The sequence below is a fragment of the Epinephelus lanceolatus genome, chromosome 22 (assembly GCF_041903045.1).
Source record: "Epinephelus lanceolatus isolate andai-2023 chromosome 22, ASM4190304v1, whole genome shotgun sequence".
NCBI lineage: Eukaryota > Metazoa > Chordata > Actinopteri > Perciformes > Serranidae > Epinephelus > Epinephelus lanceolatus.
The window spans coordinates 4,586,317-4,609,693 of NC_135755.1; the positions used below are offsets into that span (position 1 = coordinate 4,586,317).

At 41.6% G+C, this 23,377-nt stretch overlaps 1 protein-coding gene across 23 annotated transcripts in view; it reads right to left on the reverse strand.

Moving 5' to 3' along the window:
- The window catches only part of LOC117245824 (protein NLRC3-like), a 55,435-nt gene that overhangs the window by 17,696 nt on the left and 14,362 nt on the right, over nucleotides 1–23,377 (reverse strand). For 5 of the 23 annotated variants that reach the window (XM_078163825.1, XM_078163823.1, XM_078163821.1 and 2 more), the window contains 2 exons: nucleotides 22,466–22,639; nucleotides 19,997–20,173 (listed from right to left, as the gene is read on the reverse strand). The exons of 5 other annotated variants lie outside the window; for them this stretch is intronic. In XM_078163825.1, the coding sequence (XP_078019951.1) occupies nucleotides 19,997–20,173; nucleotides 22,466–22,639 (351 nt within the window). Of the gene's footprint in view, nucleotides 1–1,621; nucleotides 1,736–10,628; nucleotides 10,803–17,325; nucleotides 18,346–19,119; nucleotides 19,294–19,528; nucleotides 19,709–19,996; nucleotides 20,174–20,212; nucleotides 21,994–22,465; nucleotides 22,640–23,377 lie in introns of those variants that run through there. 13 more of the 23 variants (XM_078163837.1, XM_078163836.1, XM_078163824.1 and 10 more) reach the window with 12 other exon arrangements.

Here is a 23,377-nt window from a genome sequence, read left to right on the forward strand (position 1 = left end):
CTGTGGGCCAGGATTTATCTCTAGATCACCAGCTAGCAGTAACATTAATGACAACTCACTGTGGCTGTTGTTGTGACACAGATAAGTGTATGCCAGTGCTGGCTTATGACTGTGAAAGCTGCTGTTAGTTTTTTGTGTGGTTAGACGGCGTCTAAACATTTCTATGCAGGTGGAGGTGTGTCGTTAGGAGGCTCCGAGCGGAGAGGGACACGAGCTCAGAGGGGAGGATCATGGAGCACAGAGGGAGGGGTGTGTGTGTGTGTGTGCTGGGGGGGGGGTGCTTTTTTTAAAAATCTTTCTCATCGTCCTCCTAAACTAGACCATGGCTTTAAGGTTCACAATAAAACGTTATGAAAGCAGATGTCTTGGGTTACAAACAACAAGAGGTGATATCATTAATTCACAGGAGGAATTGATAAGGGAATCGATAAAGAATCAGATCGATAAGCAGAATCGATAATGGCATTGATATCAATAAAATCCTATCAATTCCCATCCCTACTCACAGACTACTTGAACAGTAATGAAAATAATTTGATCTCTGAACAGATACAGGCGTCTGCTAACTATTGATCAGGTTTTTAGAGCCCAACCCAAACGTGAAAGGCACAGTTTTGTTAAATGTACAAGGAGTGCATTTTCCCAAAGTTCTGACTCCCTGGGACAGTTGGGACACCGTGTTCTGGGCTGGGCTTTAAATATATATAAGCTGGACTTACAGTTTACATCCATGTCTGTGAAAACATGGAAGCTTCACACACAGAAGATCTATACAATCAGCACAGTTTCAAGATCAGTGTCACCAACTCAGTCTCTGACCAAATGTCTCCCCTTCTGTTCCTGAGATATGACGTTTAATAATGACCAGAGATGTGTTTTATGCAGAACATGATGATGTCACAGTGAAGTTGACCTTTGACCTTTTGGATATAAGATGTCTTCAGGAAACTGTCAGACTTGACCGCAGCTTTTGTCAATAGGTTCGTTGGAGATGAAGTACGCCTCGCCTGGAGAGTAGACGAGATCAGAGCTGCAGCAGGAGGCGGTGACAAAAAGCTGCGGTCAAGTCTGACAGTTTCCAGCAGCCTTCAGTCTGTACAGGAAGTCACAGAAACACTCACATCCTGTCAGATATGATGGTGATTTATTCAAATATAATCAGACTCATATATCAGTTTGTTCTCAGTCTCCAGTTGTTTTAATTCTGATAGATTGATTTATTAAAATCTAACCAAAACTCAGTGTAACAAAGAGCAGGGAGAGCTGACTGTACACTCAACATCTTCCTATCCAACAAAACTGCGCCACAATCCCTCGGCAGAGTCCCCCTTTTCTCTCTGTGTGTCTATAAAGTGCCGCTGCTCGCGGTTCTAGAGCTTTTCACTGTGACGCACATTCAAAGAGTTGACACAAGAGCGCGCCCAAAGCACCGGAGCGCGCAGATCCGTAGCTGCGCGCAGGCCTCGTGTTTAACAGGAAAAGCCTGGTTGTAAAAACAGCGTCAGATGATGGTGGTGGTAAAAGCAAGTGTGATGATGAAGCTGTGAAGATGTGGCACTGACCCAACCAACCCTACTCTCCCCTAGAACACACTAAACAATGAATAAACATCAACACTCACCGTGTCTCACACGACCTGTCTTCCTCTCACTGCTCTGTGCACTTTCAAATGGAGTCTGAACACACTGACTTTAGACTTTCACTTTCGCTCTTCCTCTCTGTTGGCACCTCCCCCCCTTTGACTCGTGAAGTTATTTATTGAGAGTAACACAGAGACTTAGAGTCGAGCTTTGGGACTCCTCAACAGTCTCTGTTATTAGGATTATTATTATTTTGGTGCATTAACATCAGAAATCAACACAACAACAGCCAGGCTGCCTCTGTTCTCTTCTCTGTGACGCTGACTGTTTGCAGGGGGGCGGGGCTGTGCTGCACACACACACACACACACACATCATACGAGTTATTGCAAAAGATCACAAACACATGAGACAAACACAACTGTTTCATCTGACAGTAAAAAGTATTTAACTTAGAGTAGAATAAGACAGAATATCTTTATTGTCATTGTGCATGTACAACCACATTTAATGCAGCCTCCTCAGAGCAAACTCTCCATGGCTCCTGAAAGTGGTGGCCTTTGCTCTTGACTTGACTGTTCTTCACACAGCACAGTTGGGATGGGGGCGACCAAACACCGGGAACGTTGTGGAATGCTCAGAAAACATCTGTTTGGAACATCCATCATTTTTCGGACAGTTGATACGGACACTTTAGAGTCACCAGTTAACCTGCATGTCTTTGGACTGTGGGAGGAAGCTGGAGCACCTGGAGGAAACCCACGCTGACACGGGGAGAACATGCAAACTCCACACAGAAGGGCCCCCCCACCCTGGGTTCAAACCAGGATGGCTCCAGACGAACTGTTTCTTCAGTCGCAGCACTGTCGCCTCTGACTGGACATTTTAGGAGCACATTTTAAATCATCCTGCAATGCAGTTATTCACATTTTTGGCCATTTTAACTGCATCATAAAGGGTTAGTTCACATTCACCAAAGTCACACATGAACACAATAACGGCTTCAGTCCCCCGTAGGAAATCGCTGCTTGACAGCAAGCTAAAGTGGTTCAAGTTTACACACATATTGGTTTTATTTCTAGGTGGCTAAAATATATTTTGCCGCTGCCCCCGTCCGTACACGTCCCGTGTGTTGACCGCCATCTACTGCAGGTAATACACTGACTGTGGCTATGTGTTTCATACAGCCTCACTTCAAAAGATCCAAACTGTCCCTTTAATAGAAACTGTGTGTCACAGAAATGCTTTTTCTTTTTCTCTTATGGGTTCCATACCATTCATTTATCTTTAGTATTTATTCAGGGCAGTTTGGCTCCATGTTCTTTCACAGCAAAGCTCCAGAAACACAAACACACAGAATCAATACAACAAACAAGGTGCAGTTATTATAGGCAGGTTTTACCTTGGCTTTTATTTCTTCATGTGTTATTTATCATCTGTGTTTCATCTGCTTTACTTGTGACATAAAATTGGCCATTTTCAACATCAGTAAGTTTCACTCAAAGGGCTAAAAATGTTTAGCATTTGATGTGATATGATGAAGCAAAGTGACATTTCAGTGACATGGTTCTTTTTGTTTGGAACAAAATAAACCCACATTTATCACCTCTGTAAAAAACACATCAAATCCACTCTGACCTCAAAACTCAAAAAACAAAACTTCCTGACAAGTCGACATTTTGGACATTTCAAATGGGACTGGGCGAACTGTCAGTGTGACAGAAATACAGGAGGGATGTTAAATGTTTTGTCTAAACACGGATTGACAAACAACACTGCGACAAACCTCTCTGTATGTACAACATATTAATTTACATCCTATGTACACGACTGACGAGCTGACACACACATTAATACTACAGTCAACTCTAAAGCTCTGAAGTTACTGTGGATTCTCCGCTGGGTGTTGTCAGATGAATTCAGGGGGTTAAAAAATGTTTGTGTCCTTGAAGTCAACTTCATGGTGTTGGCTATAAAGCTCTGTGGTGTTTTTTTTTTTTTTTTATGTGTGTGTGAGTTTCTGCTGATGCTGTAGACGACGGTGGAGCTCTGATGTTTCCCCCAGGCTCTGAAAGGGACAACGATGATGGTGGCGTTGTCCTCTGAGCCGTACTGCAACGCCTGAAAAGAATTAAATCCTCTCTGGTTCTTCCGTGCTCAGCCTTATTTTTTTCTTCTTAGTTATTTATCAGTGGCGTTTGGATTCAGTTATGGCAGACGGACGGCAATTTGAAATAGAATGAAGCCCACAGACGGCAGACAGTAGCTACAAAACAGTAGTGGAACACGCCCCATCCGCCCACAGCACAACGCTCTTAAAGCCCTACGCTATCAAAAGCTGGCAAAATACATTGATTTTATTTCATGGCCTTGACATTAACCTGTCATATTGTTGAGTTATCAAGGACACTTTCATGTTTTTGTGTGTATACAGGAATGTTAAAGATATCACTGAGGAAAACCAGGTTGACGTGTCGTTGTTGAATCAGGGAATCCGTGTGTCCACCACAACAATGGATCCTAACTGACTTTACATTGGCATTGTTTCTGTGGTACCAGCACATAATTTCAACCCATTACGTGCTGCCGCCACGGAATGTGGTGTTAAGAGGTCGTGGTCATTTCACGTATTTCTGTGAGATCAGGTTGAGATAACAGGATAGAAACTAAACCCAGGATCATGACACTGTTTGGTCCAAGATAGCTAAATGCTACCTGCTGTTAGCGGCTACATGTATTTGCTTATCAATAACTAACTAAACTTTAAACTGTTAATGATATTTAATAATATTCAGGAGGGCTGACGTTAGATAATGTTTCCTAATATTGTCAGGAGGTGGCGCTAATCGCCAAATTATTATAAATCTGTACATAAATATTGTATTATGCATATATATGTGTTGTAAATTCAACAGTCTGAGTCTGAGCTTTAGTTAGTGCAGCTGTTCTCACCTCTTGCTCTGTCTCTGTAAATGAGTCCCAGTAAGATGGTGGACAGCAGGTAAGGAGCTCCAGCCACCAGGTGGCGCAGCAGAGCGGAGACAGACAGCAGAGGAGGTGGAGGATCACGGCCTGCAGGAGGCGCTGCAGAGAGAAACTGAATCTGAGAGACTTCCTGGTGCTCGTCAGCAGTCGCAGCTTTTTGGACTCGACTTTAAATCCCCTGAAAACTTGGGTATTTCTCTATAACAGTAAATATTCATGACTAAAACAACAGAGTTACATTTTATGAAACATTCTCAAGTTTTCTGCAGTGGTGAAAGAAGTACTCAGATTCTTTGACTTGAGTAAAAGTAGAAATACTACATTGTACAAAGTGTTATTTATGAGACATCTATGTCAAAGTGTTACTTTATTTCACAGTTACCAGTAAAACTTTTCTAAAATACTGATAACAGACTTAAATATTCTTCATTCAAAGATAAAAGTTGTAAAGTAAACTAGACTCAACTTAAAAAAAACAATCACACACATTTTCTTCTCTGGACTTTAAATTTGAAACGTCAGGATTTCTTCTTCTTTGTGTTTTCGTCACATTGCACTGCTGGTTTTATGTATGAAGAGCATGCAAACATTCAAAATCAGACTCAAATGATCAGATGACTCAAGATGAGGGAACAAAGCACTGTTAGATTTAAATATTAAAGTAAAGCTCATCAAAAACCTGAGAAGATGTACAGATGGTGAAAGGTACGTGGAATAAAAGTATAAAGTCAATGGAAAGTACAAGGAGCTCAAAATGTTGCTCAAGTACAGTACTTAGTTACATCCCACCACTGCTGTGTGAGGATGTCCACATACTTTTGTCCAGATAGAGAAGTTATGAGTTTTTGAAATGTAATGATTTATTGTCTGAGCCCACTAGATGGTGCTCTTGCTTTAAAGGAAACAGCTCAAGGACAGACAGTCCAGTGTACCTGTAACCCTTTGTTGAACAGAGAGCGCCATCTAGTGGGCTCAGAAGATAAAGACAAAGCTTCATGAGGCTTCATTTGCTCATCACTACTTGTCGCCTACTTTACTTGAGTATTTCCATTTTCTGATACTTTATAGGTCACTTTTTACTCCACTACATCTCAGAGGGAAATATTGGACTTTTTACTCCACTATATTTATTTGATAACTTCAGTTACTTTGTAGATTATTAATACAAAATACCATCAACTAATAAATGATATTATTATAGATTAAACTACGCAGCAGTTTATAAAGTCATTAAAATGAGCTCCATCTTTACCAGCTGCAACATTAAAGTGATGAACACATGAATGCATCAATAATTATAATCCATAATATAAATGGACCATTCTGCATAATGAGCACTTTAACTTTTGCTACTTTAAGTGTATTTTGATGCTGATACTTTTGTACTTTTACTCTAGTAACATTTTGAATAAAGAACCAGTAATGGAGTATTTTTAAAGTAAAGACCTGAACACTTTCACCACTGGAAATAAGTAACAGTGTTCTGATGTCAAAATTTGGGTTCACCGTCATGAAGCCAAAAATATTCTAAACATAGTGTCAACTGATTTTGATTTCTTGAGGTGGCTTAAAAACATTTTGTCTCTGACCGGTCCACCGCAGTACATCGCTTAGCTTTTGTGTCGGTACTCCTGCTGATTCTCCAAACTGGGAACGTGCCAACCGCCATCTACTGAAGGTAATACACTGACTGTGGAGAAGTAACTGATACAAACCCCACTTCCAAAAATCTGAACTATTCCTTTAACTGTCAAACTGTCACAGAACAGTTAGGAGTCGGTGGAGAACACTTTGAAATAGAGTCAGTCTGTGAAGCTGTAAAAGGTTCATTTCATGGTCACATTTACTCACTGTCTAATTGTTTGGATAGAAAGCTGCCTTCAGACTGTACAACAGAAACTGACTGACCTTTAGGTGAGCTCACTTAAACCTTATTAACTTGGCTCTTTATCATTGACACGGCCAGATGTACGACCTGCAGCAGCTGACTGACTGTGAGCAGGTCTTCAGAGTCCTCTGGATTGAATCAACTGAGAAACGTGTGGAATAATAAAAACATTGTTATTCATCATTTCTCTTCATGACACAACAAAGAAGCATTTCACTCACAATTTCATGCAGGTGGAGGCTCTGACATTTTATTACAGCCCCCACTCATTGATTTATTGTGTCAACACACTGGTTTCTGCTGCAGTCAGTTACAGAATAGAATGATTCATATGAAATAACCTGAACATACAGAAGAATAAAGAAGACGTTTACAGAAATATAATCTGACTCTGATGAGAATGATTCAACGTACATGCAGACTTGTGCACTCTGACATCAACCTCTGAGATACAGGAGAACAATAAAATGAACATCAGTTCTCCATCTTTCCAATAGGGATGTCACGATACCAAAAATTCAGTAGTCGGTGCTGATATCAGTAAAATTAGCTACATGATTCTCGATACCAAATTCGATACCACGGTAAAAAAAAAAAAAAAAAAAGATCCCATGTACTTAAACAAGAAATACTTTGTTAAAATGTTTGCATATAAAATAACATTTCTATCAACAGATTGATATTACTTATATTTTTTCTTTTTCTCTTTTCATCTTTACCTATTTTTTGTTGTAAAAACATTGATCAACGTCTGCAATAAACTCAATAAATATTTACTATTTAAATCAGCTGACAGCGTTTGAGCCAACCACAAGAATGCGTGGAATTTTTTGGTTTCATTAATTGTTTGTTCTGTCCCGGTGCAAACGGCGTTTTTTGATGTCCATGGTCCAGTTGTGGAAAAATCAAACGTCCCAGTACAATAAATCAAAAGCACCCCAACCGCTGTGTTTCGGAAGTAGACACGCATGCGCAGTCACGTCCTGCTGAGAGTGAAATCCCTGATCGTTAGCTCACATGCAGCTTGAAGCTGTTCTCTGTGTTGTTGAAATTAAACACAATAACATGGAACATATCTGCTTATTAGGCTACTGATTTTAATTGGGATATTTCTGATGAGCTGAATGACATTTAACGGAGTGTTGCCCGTCTTGAAGGCTGGGCTCATAGGAGACCACCGGACTCTCACCCAGGGGAGGGGCTGGGGGAGAGAGGGAGATGTCAGGAGTCCAGGCAAGGCTCCGCACGGAGCACGGACGGTTCAGAAGCAACTCGGAACGAGTTGAAAGCAATTTATAAACAGACAAAGTGGTGTTTAAAACTGCATATATTGCTAGCAGATCTATTTTCTGGCCTAAAGTGCATCCGAGACGGTGGGCTTTAGCAGGCAGCTGTTCTCTCCTCTTCCTCGTCACCCCCTCACTCTGAATGTAGGCAAGGACTGTAACGCTATATGGCGTATACTGCCCCCATCAGTTCCGGAAGAGTCATAGCACTGATTCTTACGCTGGTATCGGTTCTTCCGGTTTTTCAAAAAAAAAAGAGTATCGCCAGATTTTTTTCATCATGGTATCGAAAGGTATCGAGTATCAGTTCTCATGACATAACTACTTTCCACAGTGTGGCAGTCTCACAGAGTCACAGCGCTGTGTCAGCACCAGAGAAAGGTCTGGAATCATCCATTACATTTCTGATATATGGGAGGAAAACACTCCGGATTGCTTTTGTTTTTTTAAACCAATCACAGTCGTCCTGGGCAGACCTAAGCCCAGGATGCAGCGACGATGGTGTTCTTGTAAAATAGTGCTGGGGTGAACTTGTTCTGGTGGAACAATTGTACGTGAGAAGGAAAGCTCTGTCATTAAAATGGCCCCACAAAAATAAAAACATTAATACAGTACAGGAATATTTTGCGTAGCAATATTGTCAGGTGTCTCTGATGTAAAGACTAAAGAATTATAAGTAAAAATAGGAGTATGAAATAGAAGAATGTGAATATAAAGTAATACAATCCAATAAAATAGAAATAACAATGTTTAACACAAGTACTTAAAATAGTAAGAATAAAATATCTTCAGTGTGCTGAGTCTGTGAGTGTGTAAAAATATACAGATATGTGCACTGTGCTACATTACACTGTATAAACTAGTGTTACATTCAGAAATATAAAATACGTATTGTGCTATAATGGTTACTACAATATATACATCCATAGAATAAAGACAAGAATAAGAATAAGAGCTGTGGAGGTGAAGCCTGACGATATTCAGCTCTGGAGGAGCTCAGCGGTTAAAACCACAAATGATTTGCTGTATGTGGCTCCAGCAGATCGTCATGACAACAGTAGTCACGGTGACTGGAGCATGCTGCTACCAGAGTTACAAGACGTGACATATCAACTCTGACTGGCCGAGTCAGGAAACAGTTGTTAGAAAGTACAGCTGTTGTTTGATGAGTTGTAGATTTTTACAACAATTCCCTGAAACAACAAAGCAGACACGCCTTATTGCACAATCAAATCTTTGACACAACTCAACATCTTCAGTGTGTAAGTTGTTAGCTCGCAGGTTGTTGTTGTTTCCTGTAGTGAAGGGGATGTGGAAACGCTAACACGCAGATAGTTAAAGGAAGGGAGAATGATGGCTATAATCAGCGGCCTCATGGCAGGCTTGTAGTCAGGCTTTCTGGATGTAGACTGTGGCTAACAGTGTGGAGGCAGGCTCAGACTGGTAATCTGGCAATTCTGGCAAATGCCAAATGGACTGGACCACCAGCAAAGTGGGGAAAAACACTGTGGTGAAAAAATGGACGTGCTGGCCTCGGTCAACCTGCTGTTGGAACAGCTCATCTGATTAGAGGTTACATGGCCCCAAAATTGTCAGAAGGCTACCTATTCTGAAAGGCAGGTGCAGTGGTTCACACTGTTGTCATCTCCCCCCACCCTTTCAAGTGGTTCTGTCCATGTGGTGTCAGAGGTCAAGGAGAAATAAACAAATGAAATAAAGACAGAAAGAGCAGAGTTGAATCTAAAATACAAATTAAATGGATAAAGGAGAAAACTGCAAATGGTGGAAATTGCCAGGGCCGAATTTTGTTCCCAGTTCGACCCCATGTCGTCATTAACAGTAAAAATCTGCACTCAGATTCAGGTGAGGTCCAGGTGGAGGGTGGAGGAGGTGGTTGAGTGCAGAGCAGGAGGAGTGGAGGAGTTTCAGTGTAGGAGGACAGAGCAGTCATTGATACACTGATGATGATACTGTCAGATCAGAGGAACACACAGGGATGATGGTGGACTTCACATTGTGTCTGATAGTGGAGCTGATCTCAGAGCAGTTCAGGCTGCAGCACTGAGAGTCATCTCCACCTGTGATTCCTGTCAGTCACTGCTGGATGAAGCTCTCCTCTCCACTCTACCTCCCAGTAACACGGTCCAGTCAGAGTCTTCCTCTGGATCATCAGGACACAGCTGATCCTCTCAACACGTCCACCGTCCTGTTTATCAAACTGCAGTTTACTTCCAGCTGATGAGAGAAGAAGACAAGAGAAGTTATAACCCAGCTGTCAGTCAGTGATGCAGCACATCCAGTATAAAGACCAGTAGGGACTTCCTGTTCAGAGCAGAGTGGAGTGGCTGTGTAGCGTAGTCGGCTTCCTTCCAGCTCTCATGTTCACTTTAAAGAGGACATATTATGCTCATTAACAGCTTCATATTTGGATTCTGGGTTTCTACTAGAACCTGTTTACATGCTTTAATGTTCAAACTAGAATTACTGCCTCATAGTTGTATACCAGAAACAGGAAAGCATAACAGGTCCCTGATATCAAGGTCAGATTTGATGGTGTGACAGTTTGATGAAGGAGGACAGCTGTCTCTATACATGTTGTGATGCTGTCAGCTGTAATCCAGCTTCACTTCCTGTAGACATGAACACAACAACAGTCGTCTTCACATCAACTTAAACACATGATCTCAACAAGCTTCTTTCTGATCTGATTGGCTGACTGTTCTCTCTGTCTGTCTCTCTGTCCTCTCCTGAAGACTGTCACCATTCCCCTCTTTGAGCCACTGAGAAGGTCTGAGGTTTACAGGAAGTACTGGATCTTTGCTCTGATACTAACTGTCTTAATATAATACTGCTAAAACCAGCATGGACCCACTCCAACCCTCTACTTACTCCAGAGTCTCCAGTTTACAGTGTGGACTCTCCTTCAGATCACACAGCAGCTTCACATCTGAATCCTGCAGGTTGTTTACACTCAGGTCCAGCTCTCTCAGATGAGAGGGGTTGGACTTCAGAGCTGAGGCCAGAGAAACACAGCTGATCTCTGACAAACTGCACTTCTTCAGTCTGAATGAAGAATAAATGATGTAGATAAAAATCATTAATAAAACAATCAGATGTGTTCAGGTGTTAAATGTGTAGCTCAACATTACTATGTCCTGATCAATGAGCTTTGCCCTGAACTGAGTAGAGTGACTTTGTCATTGTGTTATTGTGGATCATCATGATGTCATTGTGTTATTGTGGATCATCATGATGTCAGCCTTCTACAGACATCATCCAAATGTCACCACAACATTCATTCACCTATTCATATCATAACAGATTAACAACATGCTGCTGATCTCAGTCAAGTCTGTATTTAGAGGATCAATATATCAAATCAGACACGTTGGACTAAAAACTGTTCATTCATTCATTTCTTACATGACCTTCACACTGTATTTGTATATGGAATAAAAAGGAGAGGGACACATTTGTTCAAGTTTGTTCAACAGCCACATGCACATTAAAAGAGTTATTGGTGGCAGTAAATATTCCTCCTGTCCATACTGAGTGTGAAGTGGTCTCTTCTTAACTCAGCTACACTGTAAGAAATGTCTTCATCAGTTCAGATGAAACTAATATGAAGCTTCAGCAGTCTGAGTTATCCAAATCAAGAGGGTGTGGACCAAAGTTACAGACTGTTTAGCACCAAACTCCCTCTTTGAGTTACTGTTCCTCCTCTGCAGCTCAACAAGAAAAACACTGTCAAACACTAAATACTGACTGTAACTCAAACATCAAAGTGGTCAAAGTGACCTTGACCTTAAATCTTTGAACACCAAAATCTAATAATATGATCTTTGAGTCGAAGTTAACATTTGTGCCTAATCCGAAGAAATTCCCTTGAGGCATTCTTGAGTTACCACTTTCACTAAAATGGGACGGACAGACAGACGGACAACCTGAAAACATAAGGGGCTCTAGTTTTCCGGCGCAGCGCAGGTGGCGCAGGGTGGCGAACCCCACGCAGAGCTAGTTTCGAGCAGTGCAACCCGAGGCGCGCTCAGTTTGGTAGTTTGGCAGACCGAGGTGTGCTGAGATGGGTGTGGCAGCGCAGCAGGGGGAGGTGTCGACAGATCCAGCTTGGCGCAGTGACAGTTTCGTGCCAAAAGGCTTCGCCGAAGGTGCGCTAAAAGTTCGCCAGCTGAAACCAGGTCTACTGTCAGCACAGGTGGAGCGCAGCCGGTGTAAGCCGAAGTTTGGCTGACTGGCGGACAGTGCGCACACGTCACCAAAACCTCACAGGCAGGTTTCCAGAATATCAGGCACATTAACAATGCAATAAATACCCACAAAAACCACGATTCAATGCAACTATCTGCAATCAGCACATAAATGTATCTCTATATCGACTGTCCCGTCACATCTGATGTCAGATCAAAGGGGATTGGCACCGTTTGGCACGTTTGGCACGCGTAATGGAAACCCAACCTGATTTAATAAACACAGCCTGCAAACTAATGAGTTCACATCCCTCTCAGCCAACCACAAACAGCCACAGCATCAGATAGGGAGTATATATTCAGCATCTGTCATCTTAGAAAAGTCAAAAGAAAAGAAACAGAGTGAGACTGTGAGAGAAAAAGAGAGAAACGCAACATTAATTTCCAATTGTGGTGACCTCCTCCCAGGCTACCTTTGCATCATCAGCCCGTGGAGGTCTGCTCGCAGTTCCGTATATTCGGACACTGCGAGCTTGGACCTCCCGGACCAAAACATCAGTTTCCTCCTGGGAGGAGTTTGGCCGTCTGACGCTGCTGCTCTCTTCTGCCATGGCGAATTGAGTAAACTCTCATTACGCCTTTGCGCGGCGCATTTAAGGGCGAGGAGAGGGGCTCATTTGATTGGTGTGATGTGTGTAAAACCCACTCCACGCCTTCTCTCCTCCCTCTTTCCGACTTGCGCTGGTAGGAGGGACGGAGGTGGGAAAGAGGAGTAGCTGCGCCAGGGCACACGGTGTGCCAAACTTCCAAAATCCGCCTGGCTACACCCAGTTGGCGAAGCGCAGGTGCGCTGCGCCTCCACCGCGCCCAGTCTGCGAAACTAGAGCCCAGTGTCTCCAGTCACGGCTATCTCCGGCACAGAGGCATAAAACATAGAATATAAAGTTTCAGCTTTAGAATAAATAACACACACTGACCATTATATGATACTTGACGTGTCACTTCCTATAAATTCTTCACAATAAAAGTCCCATGTTGTTTTGTTATTTTAGCTTTGTTTAGCTTTTATTGTGAAGCAGCCAAAGCAGAAAATATTGGCTTTTCATCTGCAGTGACTTCATACGAATCTTATCCGTCTGACAGCGAACATGAAACGGTAAAATAAGACAGATATCTGAAAGTACAAACAGCAACGCAGGAGAGAAACTAAACTTCAGACCACAGAGATTCAGTTCAAAGATACAAAACTTGTGAACACACAGACACTTTGAAAACTCTGGGCTGCTGCACAGACACCAGTTGAGCCTCAACACACGCTTGTTGGAGGGGGCGGAGCCTGTCAGCTTCAGCTCCACTAGTTTGGAGTCCACATGTGTCTGTCTTTGCTTTTAGGTGGATTACAATAAGAAATGACACGTTTGGAAGATTTTATTCCACTTACAGTGATGTAACCAGAGGCTGTTAACTCAAGTAACGTCACCTGTGTGGGTCGAGGAGGAGGGAGAGAAACGCAGCCCAGCGACAGGAAAACACAGTAAAGACTCTCACACTGAGCTCAAATCAAAGCAGTGCACATAAACAAGGTAAATAACATCAATAAAATATTTGCTTTCTTTCAGGGGGGTGGGGGATCCCACTGATAGAGGAAACACTTGATAGCAACTGGCATTGTTCCACAGCACATCAGTCAACACATGGATGCATAGGGAAACAGGAGCCAGTGAATGCTTGTCATTTAGAAATGAGATCACATAGACGTATGAATCCAGATCATTAATGGTGCAGTCCTAATGGGCGTGTGAGTGTGAAAGAATATCAACCTGTCCTTAAAGTCCAAGATGTTTCCAGTGCAGACTATTTATTTGCTTATTGTTGCAGTCTAAAGGTCTGTGACTTCCAATGATTATGTGACGTTAACATGAAAACAAAGAAACCTCAGAACCTCAGGAATCTTAAATTCTGTTTGGATAAATCTCAAACTTGATGGTGTCTAAATGTTCTAAATCATCATTTCTCTGCCTTTCATAACCAACTGTTCAGCCATTTGGAAAGACACAACATTTCTGAAAACACTGAAAGCTTTATAACCTCAGTCAAGGATTTATATTATATACAATACCGGCCAAAAGTTTGGACACACCTTCTCATTCAATGCGTTTTCTTTATTTTCATGACTATTTACATTGTAGATTCTCACTGAAGGCATCAAAACTATGAATGAACACATGTGGAGTTATGTACTTAACAAAAAAAGGTGAAATAACTGAAAACATGTTTTATATTCTAGTTTCTTCAAAATAGCCACCCTTTGCTCTGATTACTGCTTTGCACACTCTTGGCATTCTCTCCATGAGCTTCAAGAGGTAGTCACCTGAAATGGTTTCCACTTCACAGGTGTGCCTTATCAGGGTTAATTAGTGGAATTTCTTGCTTTATCAATGGGGTTGGGACCATCAGTTGTGTTGTGCAGAAGTCAGGTTAATACACAGCCGACAGCCCTATTGGACAACTGTTAAAATTCATATTATGGCAAGAACCAATCAGCTAACTAAAGAAAAACGAGTGGCCATCATTACTTTAAGAAATGAAGGTCAGTCAGTCCGGAAAATTGCAGAAACTTTAAATGTGTCCCCAAGTGGAGTCGCAAAAACCATCAAGCGCTACAACGAAACTGGCACACATGAGGACCGACCCAGGAAAGGAAGACCAAGAGTCACCTCTGCTTCTGAGGATAAGTTCATCCGAGTCACCAGCCTCAGAAATCGCAAGTTAACAGCAGCTCAGATCAGAGACCAGATGAATGCCACACAGAGTTCTAGCAGCAGACCCATCTCTAGAACAACTGTTAAGAGGAGACTGCGCCAATCAGGCCTTCATGGTCAAATAGCTGCTAGGAAACCACTGCTAAGGAGAGGCAACAAGCAGAAGAGATTTGTTTGGGCCAAGAAACACAAGGAATGGACATTAGACCAGTGGAAATCTGTGCTTTGGTCTGATGAGTCCAAATTTGAGATCTTTGGTTCCAACCGCCGTGTCTTTGTGAGACGCAGAAAAGGTGAACGGATGGATTCCACATGCCTGGTTCCCACTGTGAAGCATGGAGGAGGAGGTGTGATGGTGTGGGGGTGTTTTGCTGGTGACACTGTTGGGGATTTATTCAAAATTGAAGGCACACTGAACCAGCATGGCTACCACAGCATCCTGCAGCGACATGCCATCCCATCCGGTTTGCGTTTAGTTGGACGATCATTTATTTTTCAACAGGACAATGACCCCAAACACACCTCCAGGCTGTGTAAGGGCTATTTGACCAAGAAGGAGAGTGATGGAGCGCTGCGGCAGATGACCTGGCCTCCACAGTCACCGGACCTGAACCCAATCCAGATGGTTTGGGGTGAGCTGGACCGCAGAGTGAAGGCAAAGGGGCCGACAAGTGCTAAACACCTCTGGGAACTCCTTCAAGACTGTTGGAAAACCATTTCAGGTGACTACCTCTTGAAGCTCATCAAGAGAATGCCAAGAGTGTGCAAAGCAGTAATCAGAGCAAAGGGTGGCTATTTTGAAGAAACTAGAATATAAAACATGTTTTCAGTTATTTCACCTTTTTTTGTTAAGTACATAACTCCACATGTGTTCATTCATAGTTTTGATGCCTTCAGTGAGAATCTACAATGTAAATAGTCATGAAAATAAAGAAAACGCATTGAATGAGAAGGTGTGTCCAAACTTTTGGCCTGTACTGTATGTCAAAGTGTTACTTTATTTCACAGTTACCAGTAAAACTTTTCTAAAATACTGATAACAGACTTAAATATTCTTCATTCAAAGATAAAAGTTGTATAGTAAACTAGACTCAACTTAAAAAACAATCACACACATTTTCTCCTCTGGACTTTAAATTTGAAACGTCAGGATTTCTTCTTCTTTGTGTTTTCGTCACATTGCACTGCTGGTTTTATGTATGAAGAGCATGCAAACATTCAAAATCAGACTCAAATGATCAGATGACTCAAGATGAGGGAACAAAGCACTGTTAGATTTAAATATTAAAGTAAAGCTCATCAAAAACCTAAGATGTACAGATGGTGAAAGGTACGTGGAATAAAAGTATAAAGTCAATGGAAAGTACAAGGAGCTCAAAATGTTGCTCAAGTACAGTACTTAGTTACATCCCACCACTGCTGTGTGAGGATGTCCACATACTTTTGTCCAGATAGAGAAGTTATGAGTTTTTGAAATGTAATGATTTATTGTCTGGGCCCACTAGATGGCGCTCTTGCTTTAAAGGAAACAGCTCAAGGACAGACAGTCCAGTGTGCCTGTAACCCTTTGTTGAACAGAGAGCGCCATCTAGTGGGCTCAGAAGATAAAGACAAAGCTTCATGAGGCTTCATTTGCTCATCACTACTTGTCGCCTACTTTACTTGAGTATTTCCATTTTCTGATACTTTATAGGTCACTTTTTACTCCACTACATCTCAGAGGGAAATATTGGACTTTTTACTCCACTATATTTATTTGATAACTTCAGTTACTTTGTAGATTATTAATACAAAATACCATCAACTAATAAATGATATTATTATAGATTAAACTACGCAGCAGTTTATAAAGTCATTAAAATGAGCTCCATCTTTACCAGCTGCAACATTAAAGTGATGAACACATGAATGCATCAATAATTATAATCCATAATATAAATGGACCATTCTGCATAATGAGCACTTTAACTTTTGCTACTTTAAGTGTATTTTGATGCTGATACTTTTGTACTTTTACTCTAGTAACATTTTGAATAAAGAACCAGTAATGGAGTATTTTTAAAGTAAAGACCTGAACACTTTCACCACTGGAAATAAGTAACAGTGTTCTGATGTCAAAATTTGGGTTCACCGTCATGAAGCCAAAAATATTCTAAACATAGTGTCAACTGATTTTGATTTCTTGAGGTGGCTTAAAAACATTTTGTCTCTGACCGGTCCACCGCAGTACATCGCTTAGCTTTTGTGTCGGTACTCCTGCTGATTCTCCAAACTGGGAACGTGCCAACCGCCATCTACTGAAGGTAATACACTGACTGTGGAGAAGTAACTGATACAAACCCCACTTCCAAAAATCTGAACTATTCCTTTAACTGTCAAACTGTCACAGAACAGTCAGGAGTCGGTGGAGAAACTGACTGACCTTTAGGTGAGCTCACTTAAACCTCATTAACTTGTCTCTTTATCATTGACACGGCCAGATGTACGACCTGCAGCAGCTGACTGACTGTGAGCAGGTCTTCAGAGTCCTCTGGATTGAATCAACTGAGAAACATGTGGAATAATAAAAACATTGTTATTCATCATTTCTCTTCATGACACAACAAAGAAGCATTTCACTTACAATTTCATGCAGGTGGAGGCTCTGACATTTTATTACAGCCCCCACTCATTGATTTATTGTGTCAACACACTGGTTTCTGCTGCAGTCAGTTACAGAATAGAATGATTCATATGAAATAACCTGAACATACAGAAGAATAAAGAAGACGTTTACAGAAATATAATCTGACTCTGATGAGAATGATTCAACGTACATGCAGACTTGTGCACTCTGACATCAACCTCTGAGATACAGGAGAACAAGAAAATGAACATCAGTTCTCCATCTTTCCACAGTGTGGCAGTCTCACAGAGCCAGATCTATCTACACAGTGCTGTGTCAGCACCAGAGAAAGGTCTGCAATCATCTATTATGTTTCTGATATATATATATGTATATATATGGGAGGAAAACACTCCGGATTGCTTTTGTTTCTTTAAACCAATCACAGTCTTCCTGGTACGGACTTTCATCATCTCCCCCCACCCCTTCAAGTGGTTCTGTCCATGTGGTGTCAGAGGTCAAGCAGAAAGAAACAAATGAAATGGATAAAGGACAAAAACTGCAAACGGTGGAACACCCAGATGAAAATTGCCAGGGCCGAATTTTATTCCCAGTTCGACCCCATGTCGTCGTTAACAGTAAAAATCTGCACTCAGATTCAGGTAACGTCCAGGTGGAGGGTGGAGGAGGTGGTTGAGTGCAGAGCAGGAGGAGAGGAGGAGTTTCAGTGTAGGAGGACAGAGCAGTCATTGATACACTGATGATGATACTGTCAGATCAGAGGAACACACAGGGATGATGGTGGACTTCACATTGTGTCTGATAGTGGAGTTGATCTCAGAGCAGTTCAGGCTGCAGCACTGAGAGTCATCTCCACCTGTGATTCCTGTCAGTCACTGCTGGATGAAGCTCTCCTCTCCACTCTACCTCCCAGTAACATGGTCCAGTCAGAGTCTTCCTCTGGATCATCAGGACACAGCTGTTCCTCTCAACACATCCACCGTCCTGTTTATCAAACTGCAGTTTACTCCCATCTGATGAGAGAAGAAGACAAGAGAAGTTATAACCCAGCTGTCAGTCAGTGGTGCAGCACATCCAGTATAAAGACCAGTAGGGACTTCCTGTTCAGAGCAGAGTGGAGCGGCTGTGTAGCGTAGTCAGCTTCCTTCCAGCTCTCATGTTAACGTGTTGGAGTGAACACACTGAGCTGGAAGCTCACAGACCTGCAGAGACTTTGGGCATCAAGTCTGTTTACTCTGCAGATTTCACTCAAGTACACAGTGGAAATAAACTGCTGAGAGTCCTGAACGCATCATGGCTGCACAAACAGAGGGATTCACTTTAATGATGGATTTGCTGAGTCTGTTAGAACAAATGACTCATGGACAGATATATCATGTTAAATGTTCTACATGTTCATCCAAAGACTGAACAGCAACACATCAGCTGTGATTACTGGACTTCAGCAGAGCTTCTGCTCTGTATAAAGAACACATACTAAATGTTATCATGGTTATGTGCCGAGAGCAGTTGACCATATGAGGAAATTTTAGCTTAAGTAGAAAGAGCCGTTCATCTTCACATCAACTTAAACACATGATCTCAACAAGCTTCTTTCTGATCTGATTGGCTGACTGTTCTCTCTGTCTGTCTCTCTGTCCTCTCCTGAAGACTGTCACCATTCCCCTCTTTGAGCCACTGAGAAGGTCTGAGGTTTACAGGAAGTACTGGATCTTTGCTCTGATGCTAACTGTGTTTAATATAATACTGCTGAAACCAGCATGGACCCACTCCAACCCTCTACTGACCTCAGAGTCTCCAGTTTATAGTGTGGACTCTGCTTCAGATCACACAGCAGCTTCACATCTGAATCCTGCAGCTTGTTGCCACTCAGCTCCAGCTCTCTCAGATGGGAGGGGTTGGACTTCAGAGCTGAGGCCAGAGAAACACAGCTGATCTCTGACAAACTGCAGCCCCACAGTCTGAATAAAGAATAAATGATGTGGATAAAAATCATTAATAAAACAATCAGATGTGTTCAGGTGTTAAATGTGTAGCTCAACATTACTATGTCCTGATCAATGAAATTTGCCCTAAACTGAGTAGAGTGACTTTGTCATTGAGTTATTGTGGATCATCATGATGTCAGCCTTCTACAGATAATCCAGTTATTTTTCTGCTGAAATTAAAGTTATGTTATGCAGGATTGTTGGTTACCGTTTGTAAACATGTTCAACAGCTCCGGTGAAGGTAAAAGCCAACCCCAGATTCATTCTTGTTTGGCATTTCTTCTTGCCAAATTTGCATTTCTTTCAGTGTTGTATCTCTTTGATTCCTGCTGCTTACAGTCTGGCATCTGGTCCCCAAGTAAGAAAACACAGGCAGAGGGCAGAGTCTCTGCAGATAAATACACCAGCACACACTGAGAGTGGCTCATAAGTGATGATTGAGAGGGATTATTTCTGTATGAGTCTATACACTGTTTTTAAGGAAGATCCTGCAGAGTTTATCTTTAAGATTTTAGCTCCACATTGCTCTGCCACAGTCAATGGATTAAACCACTGAACAAGACAAACAGACTTCATTGTGGATCAGTATAATATCAGCCTGATGTCTGCAGTTTAGTGTCAACACAACTTTCACATCATAATAATCTCAGCACAGGTGTAAAAAATGGTGTCTGACCTCAGAGTCTCCAGTTTACAGTGTGGACTCTCCAGAAAATCACACAGCTGCTTCACTCCTGAATCCTGCAGCTTCTTGTTGTCACTCAGGTCCAGCTCTCTCAGATGGGAGGGGTTGGACTTCAGAGCTGAGGCCAGAGAAACACAGCTGATCTCTGACAAACTGCAGCCCCTCAGTCTGAATAAAGAATAAATGATGTAGATAAAAATCATTAATAAAACAATCAGATGTGTTCAGGTGGTAAATGTGTAGCTCAACATTACTATGTCCTGATCAATGAGCTTTGCCCTAAACTGAGTAGAGTGACTTTGTCATTGTGTTATTGTGCTGATCCCAACAGGATGCAGGTTAAAGACTGGAAAATACAAAAAGTGAAAAACAGCTCTCATAAATATCATTGACAACGTGCTGCTACTTCAATAAAGATGTAGTGACTTCACCTCTTAAACTCTGCCAGCTCCACCAGTGGCTCCATCATCACTAACTCATGTTGTGCAGCCAAACACAAATCACTTATTTAAAGAATCATCAGGGTAAATTTAAGTTGAAATCAAGTGTTTAAAGCAGGGCTGTTAATGTACTTTGATGCAGTAGAGATGCTTGATTATCAGGAATGGTGTCGTGTGAAATGTCCTGAACACAAGTATTTCAGATATTGTCAGGAATTATAGAGCAACTTTTCTTCTTTTTCTTTGTTTTTGATGGCACTTCCAGTTGTTTAGATTTTCAAGGTAGAAATGTGGGACTTTTACTCTGGAATATCTCAAAAATACTGATACAGGAAAAATACTTGAGTTCTGTGTCTGTATGTTGTCAGACATGTCCTCAACATCAGGAATAATCTTTTTCATTTTCATTTCCAACACAAAAAATCAAAGAATAAAGACATTTCCCTCACAAGTTAGTGGTATTTACTTTTTAATTTATAAGGGACACTGGTAATTAATTTGACTCTTATTCTGAATATAATTCAATTCATTGTATTTCTATAATATTTTGTATTTTATAACACCTTAATTTGAAAATCTAAAGTCATCATTCTGCTAACTTTGCTAAGTCTGTCACTAGCTCCCCCCATCAGCTCGATCTGGGCTGTTTGAAGGCATTATTCAATGTAACACATATTAATGTCAGTACATGGATGCACTACAGTTGTAGCATTAGCTGATGTCACCATGGAGATTAGAGTGACTGCCAGCTTGACTGTAGTTCACTCTGCTACATTATTAACTGTACTGACTAGCTGTAGCTGGGTAGCTACCTCGCTAACACTGCAAACAGATATGATAAACATGAGTAACATGACAGCTGTCAGCGGCAGGATTATATTTGACTTTTAATAAAACTTAACCAGTGTTTAACTTTTCAGCAATGTACCTCATAGTTTGCAACTATTACTGTGAGCACACCGCCTGACTCTGCTCCACCTTTTTAACTGTGATGCCTACCTTGGTGTCGGTGCTGAGAGTCTAGAAACAATGGGAGCGCCCTCATTTCCCATCATGCCTGTCTAGTGCTGATCTAGTGTTTATTTAGAAGTATTGTGTTTTCTGTTAGGCCTATATGCTCCAGAATGCAAATGTGACTGTGTATTAATACAAAGTCACAGTGTTTATAATGTGTCTGTTCAGAACATGGTGGCTTATGTTGCTAATTGTCATTTTTGTGCTGGTTTAGAGTTTCAACCAATAGAGAGGTGGCTGTTACATTTCTTGAGACCAGCTGTACTTTCTAACATAATCTGAACAAATGTAATGTTGGGACTTATAAAGAGCAACTATTGCATTAAGTATCAAATAAAACCCTGTAAGAATATTATGATGGGATATAAACAGCTGTTGACATTAGCTGACAAGAATATTGAAGGTATGATTGTCTCTTTCATTCAGCCAGCTGGAGAACCAGATGAGCTCCTCTGGTGTGTCGGTTTCAGCCCACGGGCAGTACGTTTGACACCCCTGGTTTACAGGTTAGGAGTGAATAATCCAGTCATTTTTCTGCTGAAATTAAAGTTATGTTATGCAGTATTGTTGATTGCTGGTTACCGTTTGTAAACACGTTCAACAGCTCAGGTGAAGGTAAAAGCCAACCCCAGATTCATTCTTGTTTGGCATTTCTTCTTGCTAAATTTGCATTTCTTTCAGTGTTGTATCTCTTTGATTCCTACTGCTTACAGTCTGGCATCTGGTCACCACCTTTTTATAAAGCCCTGAGCTCACCTGAGCGCTGTGGGGGTACACGCCCTGAAACTTCCCAAACACAGAAAATAAGAAGAAAGTAAGAAAACAGCTTATCTTTAAGGTTTTAGCTCCACATTGCTCTGCCACAGTCAATGGATTAAACCACTGAACAAGACAAATAGACGTCATTGTGGATCAGTATAATATCAGCTTGATGTCTGCAGTTGATTGTCAACACAACTTTCACATCATAATAATCTCAGCACAGGAGTAAAAAATGGTGTCTGACCTCAGAGTCTCCAGTTTACAGTGTGGACTCTCCAGAAAATCACACAGCTGCTTCACTCCTGAATCCTGCAGGTTGTTGTAGCTCAGCTCCAGCTCTCTCAGATGGGAGGGGTTGGACTTCAGAGCTGAGGCCAGTGAAACACAGCTGATCTCTGACAACCTGCAGCCACTCAGTCTGAATAAAGAATAAATGATGTGGATAAAAATCATTAATAAAACAATCAGATGTGTTCAGGTGTTAAATGTGTAGCTCAACATTACTATGTCCTGATCAATGAGCTTTGCCCTAAACTGAGTAGAGTGACTTTGTCATTGTGTTATTGTGGATCATCATGATGTCAGCCTTCTACAGACATCATCCAAATGTCACCACAACATTCATTCACCTATTCATATCAACACAGATTAACATGCTCAATATCTTTTAATGATAGTGAGCGCTTGATTCATGCTTTTATCTCGACCCGTTTGGACGACTGTAACACACTTTACACTGGCATTGACCAGGCCGCCCTCACATGATTACAGCTCGTCCAAAATGCAGTAGCTCGTCTTTTAGCAGGAACTTGCAAGCATGACCACATTATTCCCGTCCTCGCCTTCCTCCACTGGCTCACTGTTCATTTTAGAATTAATTTTAAGATTTTACTGTTTGTTTTTAAGTCGTAAAATGGGTTGGCACCTCAGTACATTGCGGACCTCATACATGTCTACACCCCCTCAAGAGCAGTGAGGTCTGCCGATCAGCTGTGTCTTGTCGTCCTGAAAACCAGACAAAAAAATTAGGGGCGACCGTGCCTTTTCAGTGGTAGCTCCTAAATTATGGAATGAGCTACCCCCCATGTCAAAATGGCCCCCACCCTAGAAACTTTTAAATCCCATCTTAAAACTTTTATTCCTTGGCTTTTAATCC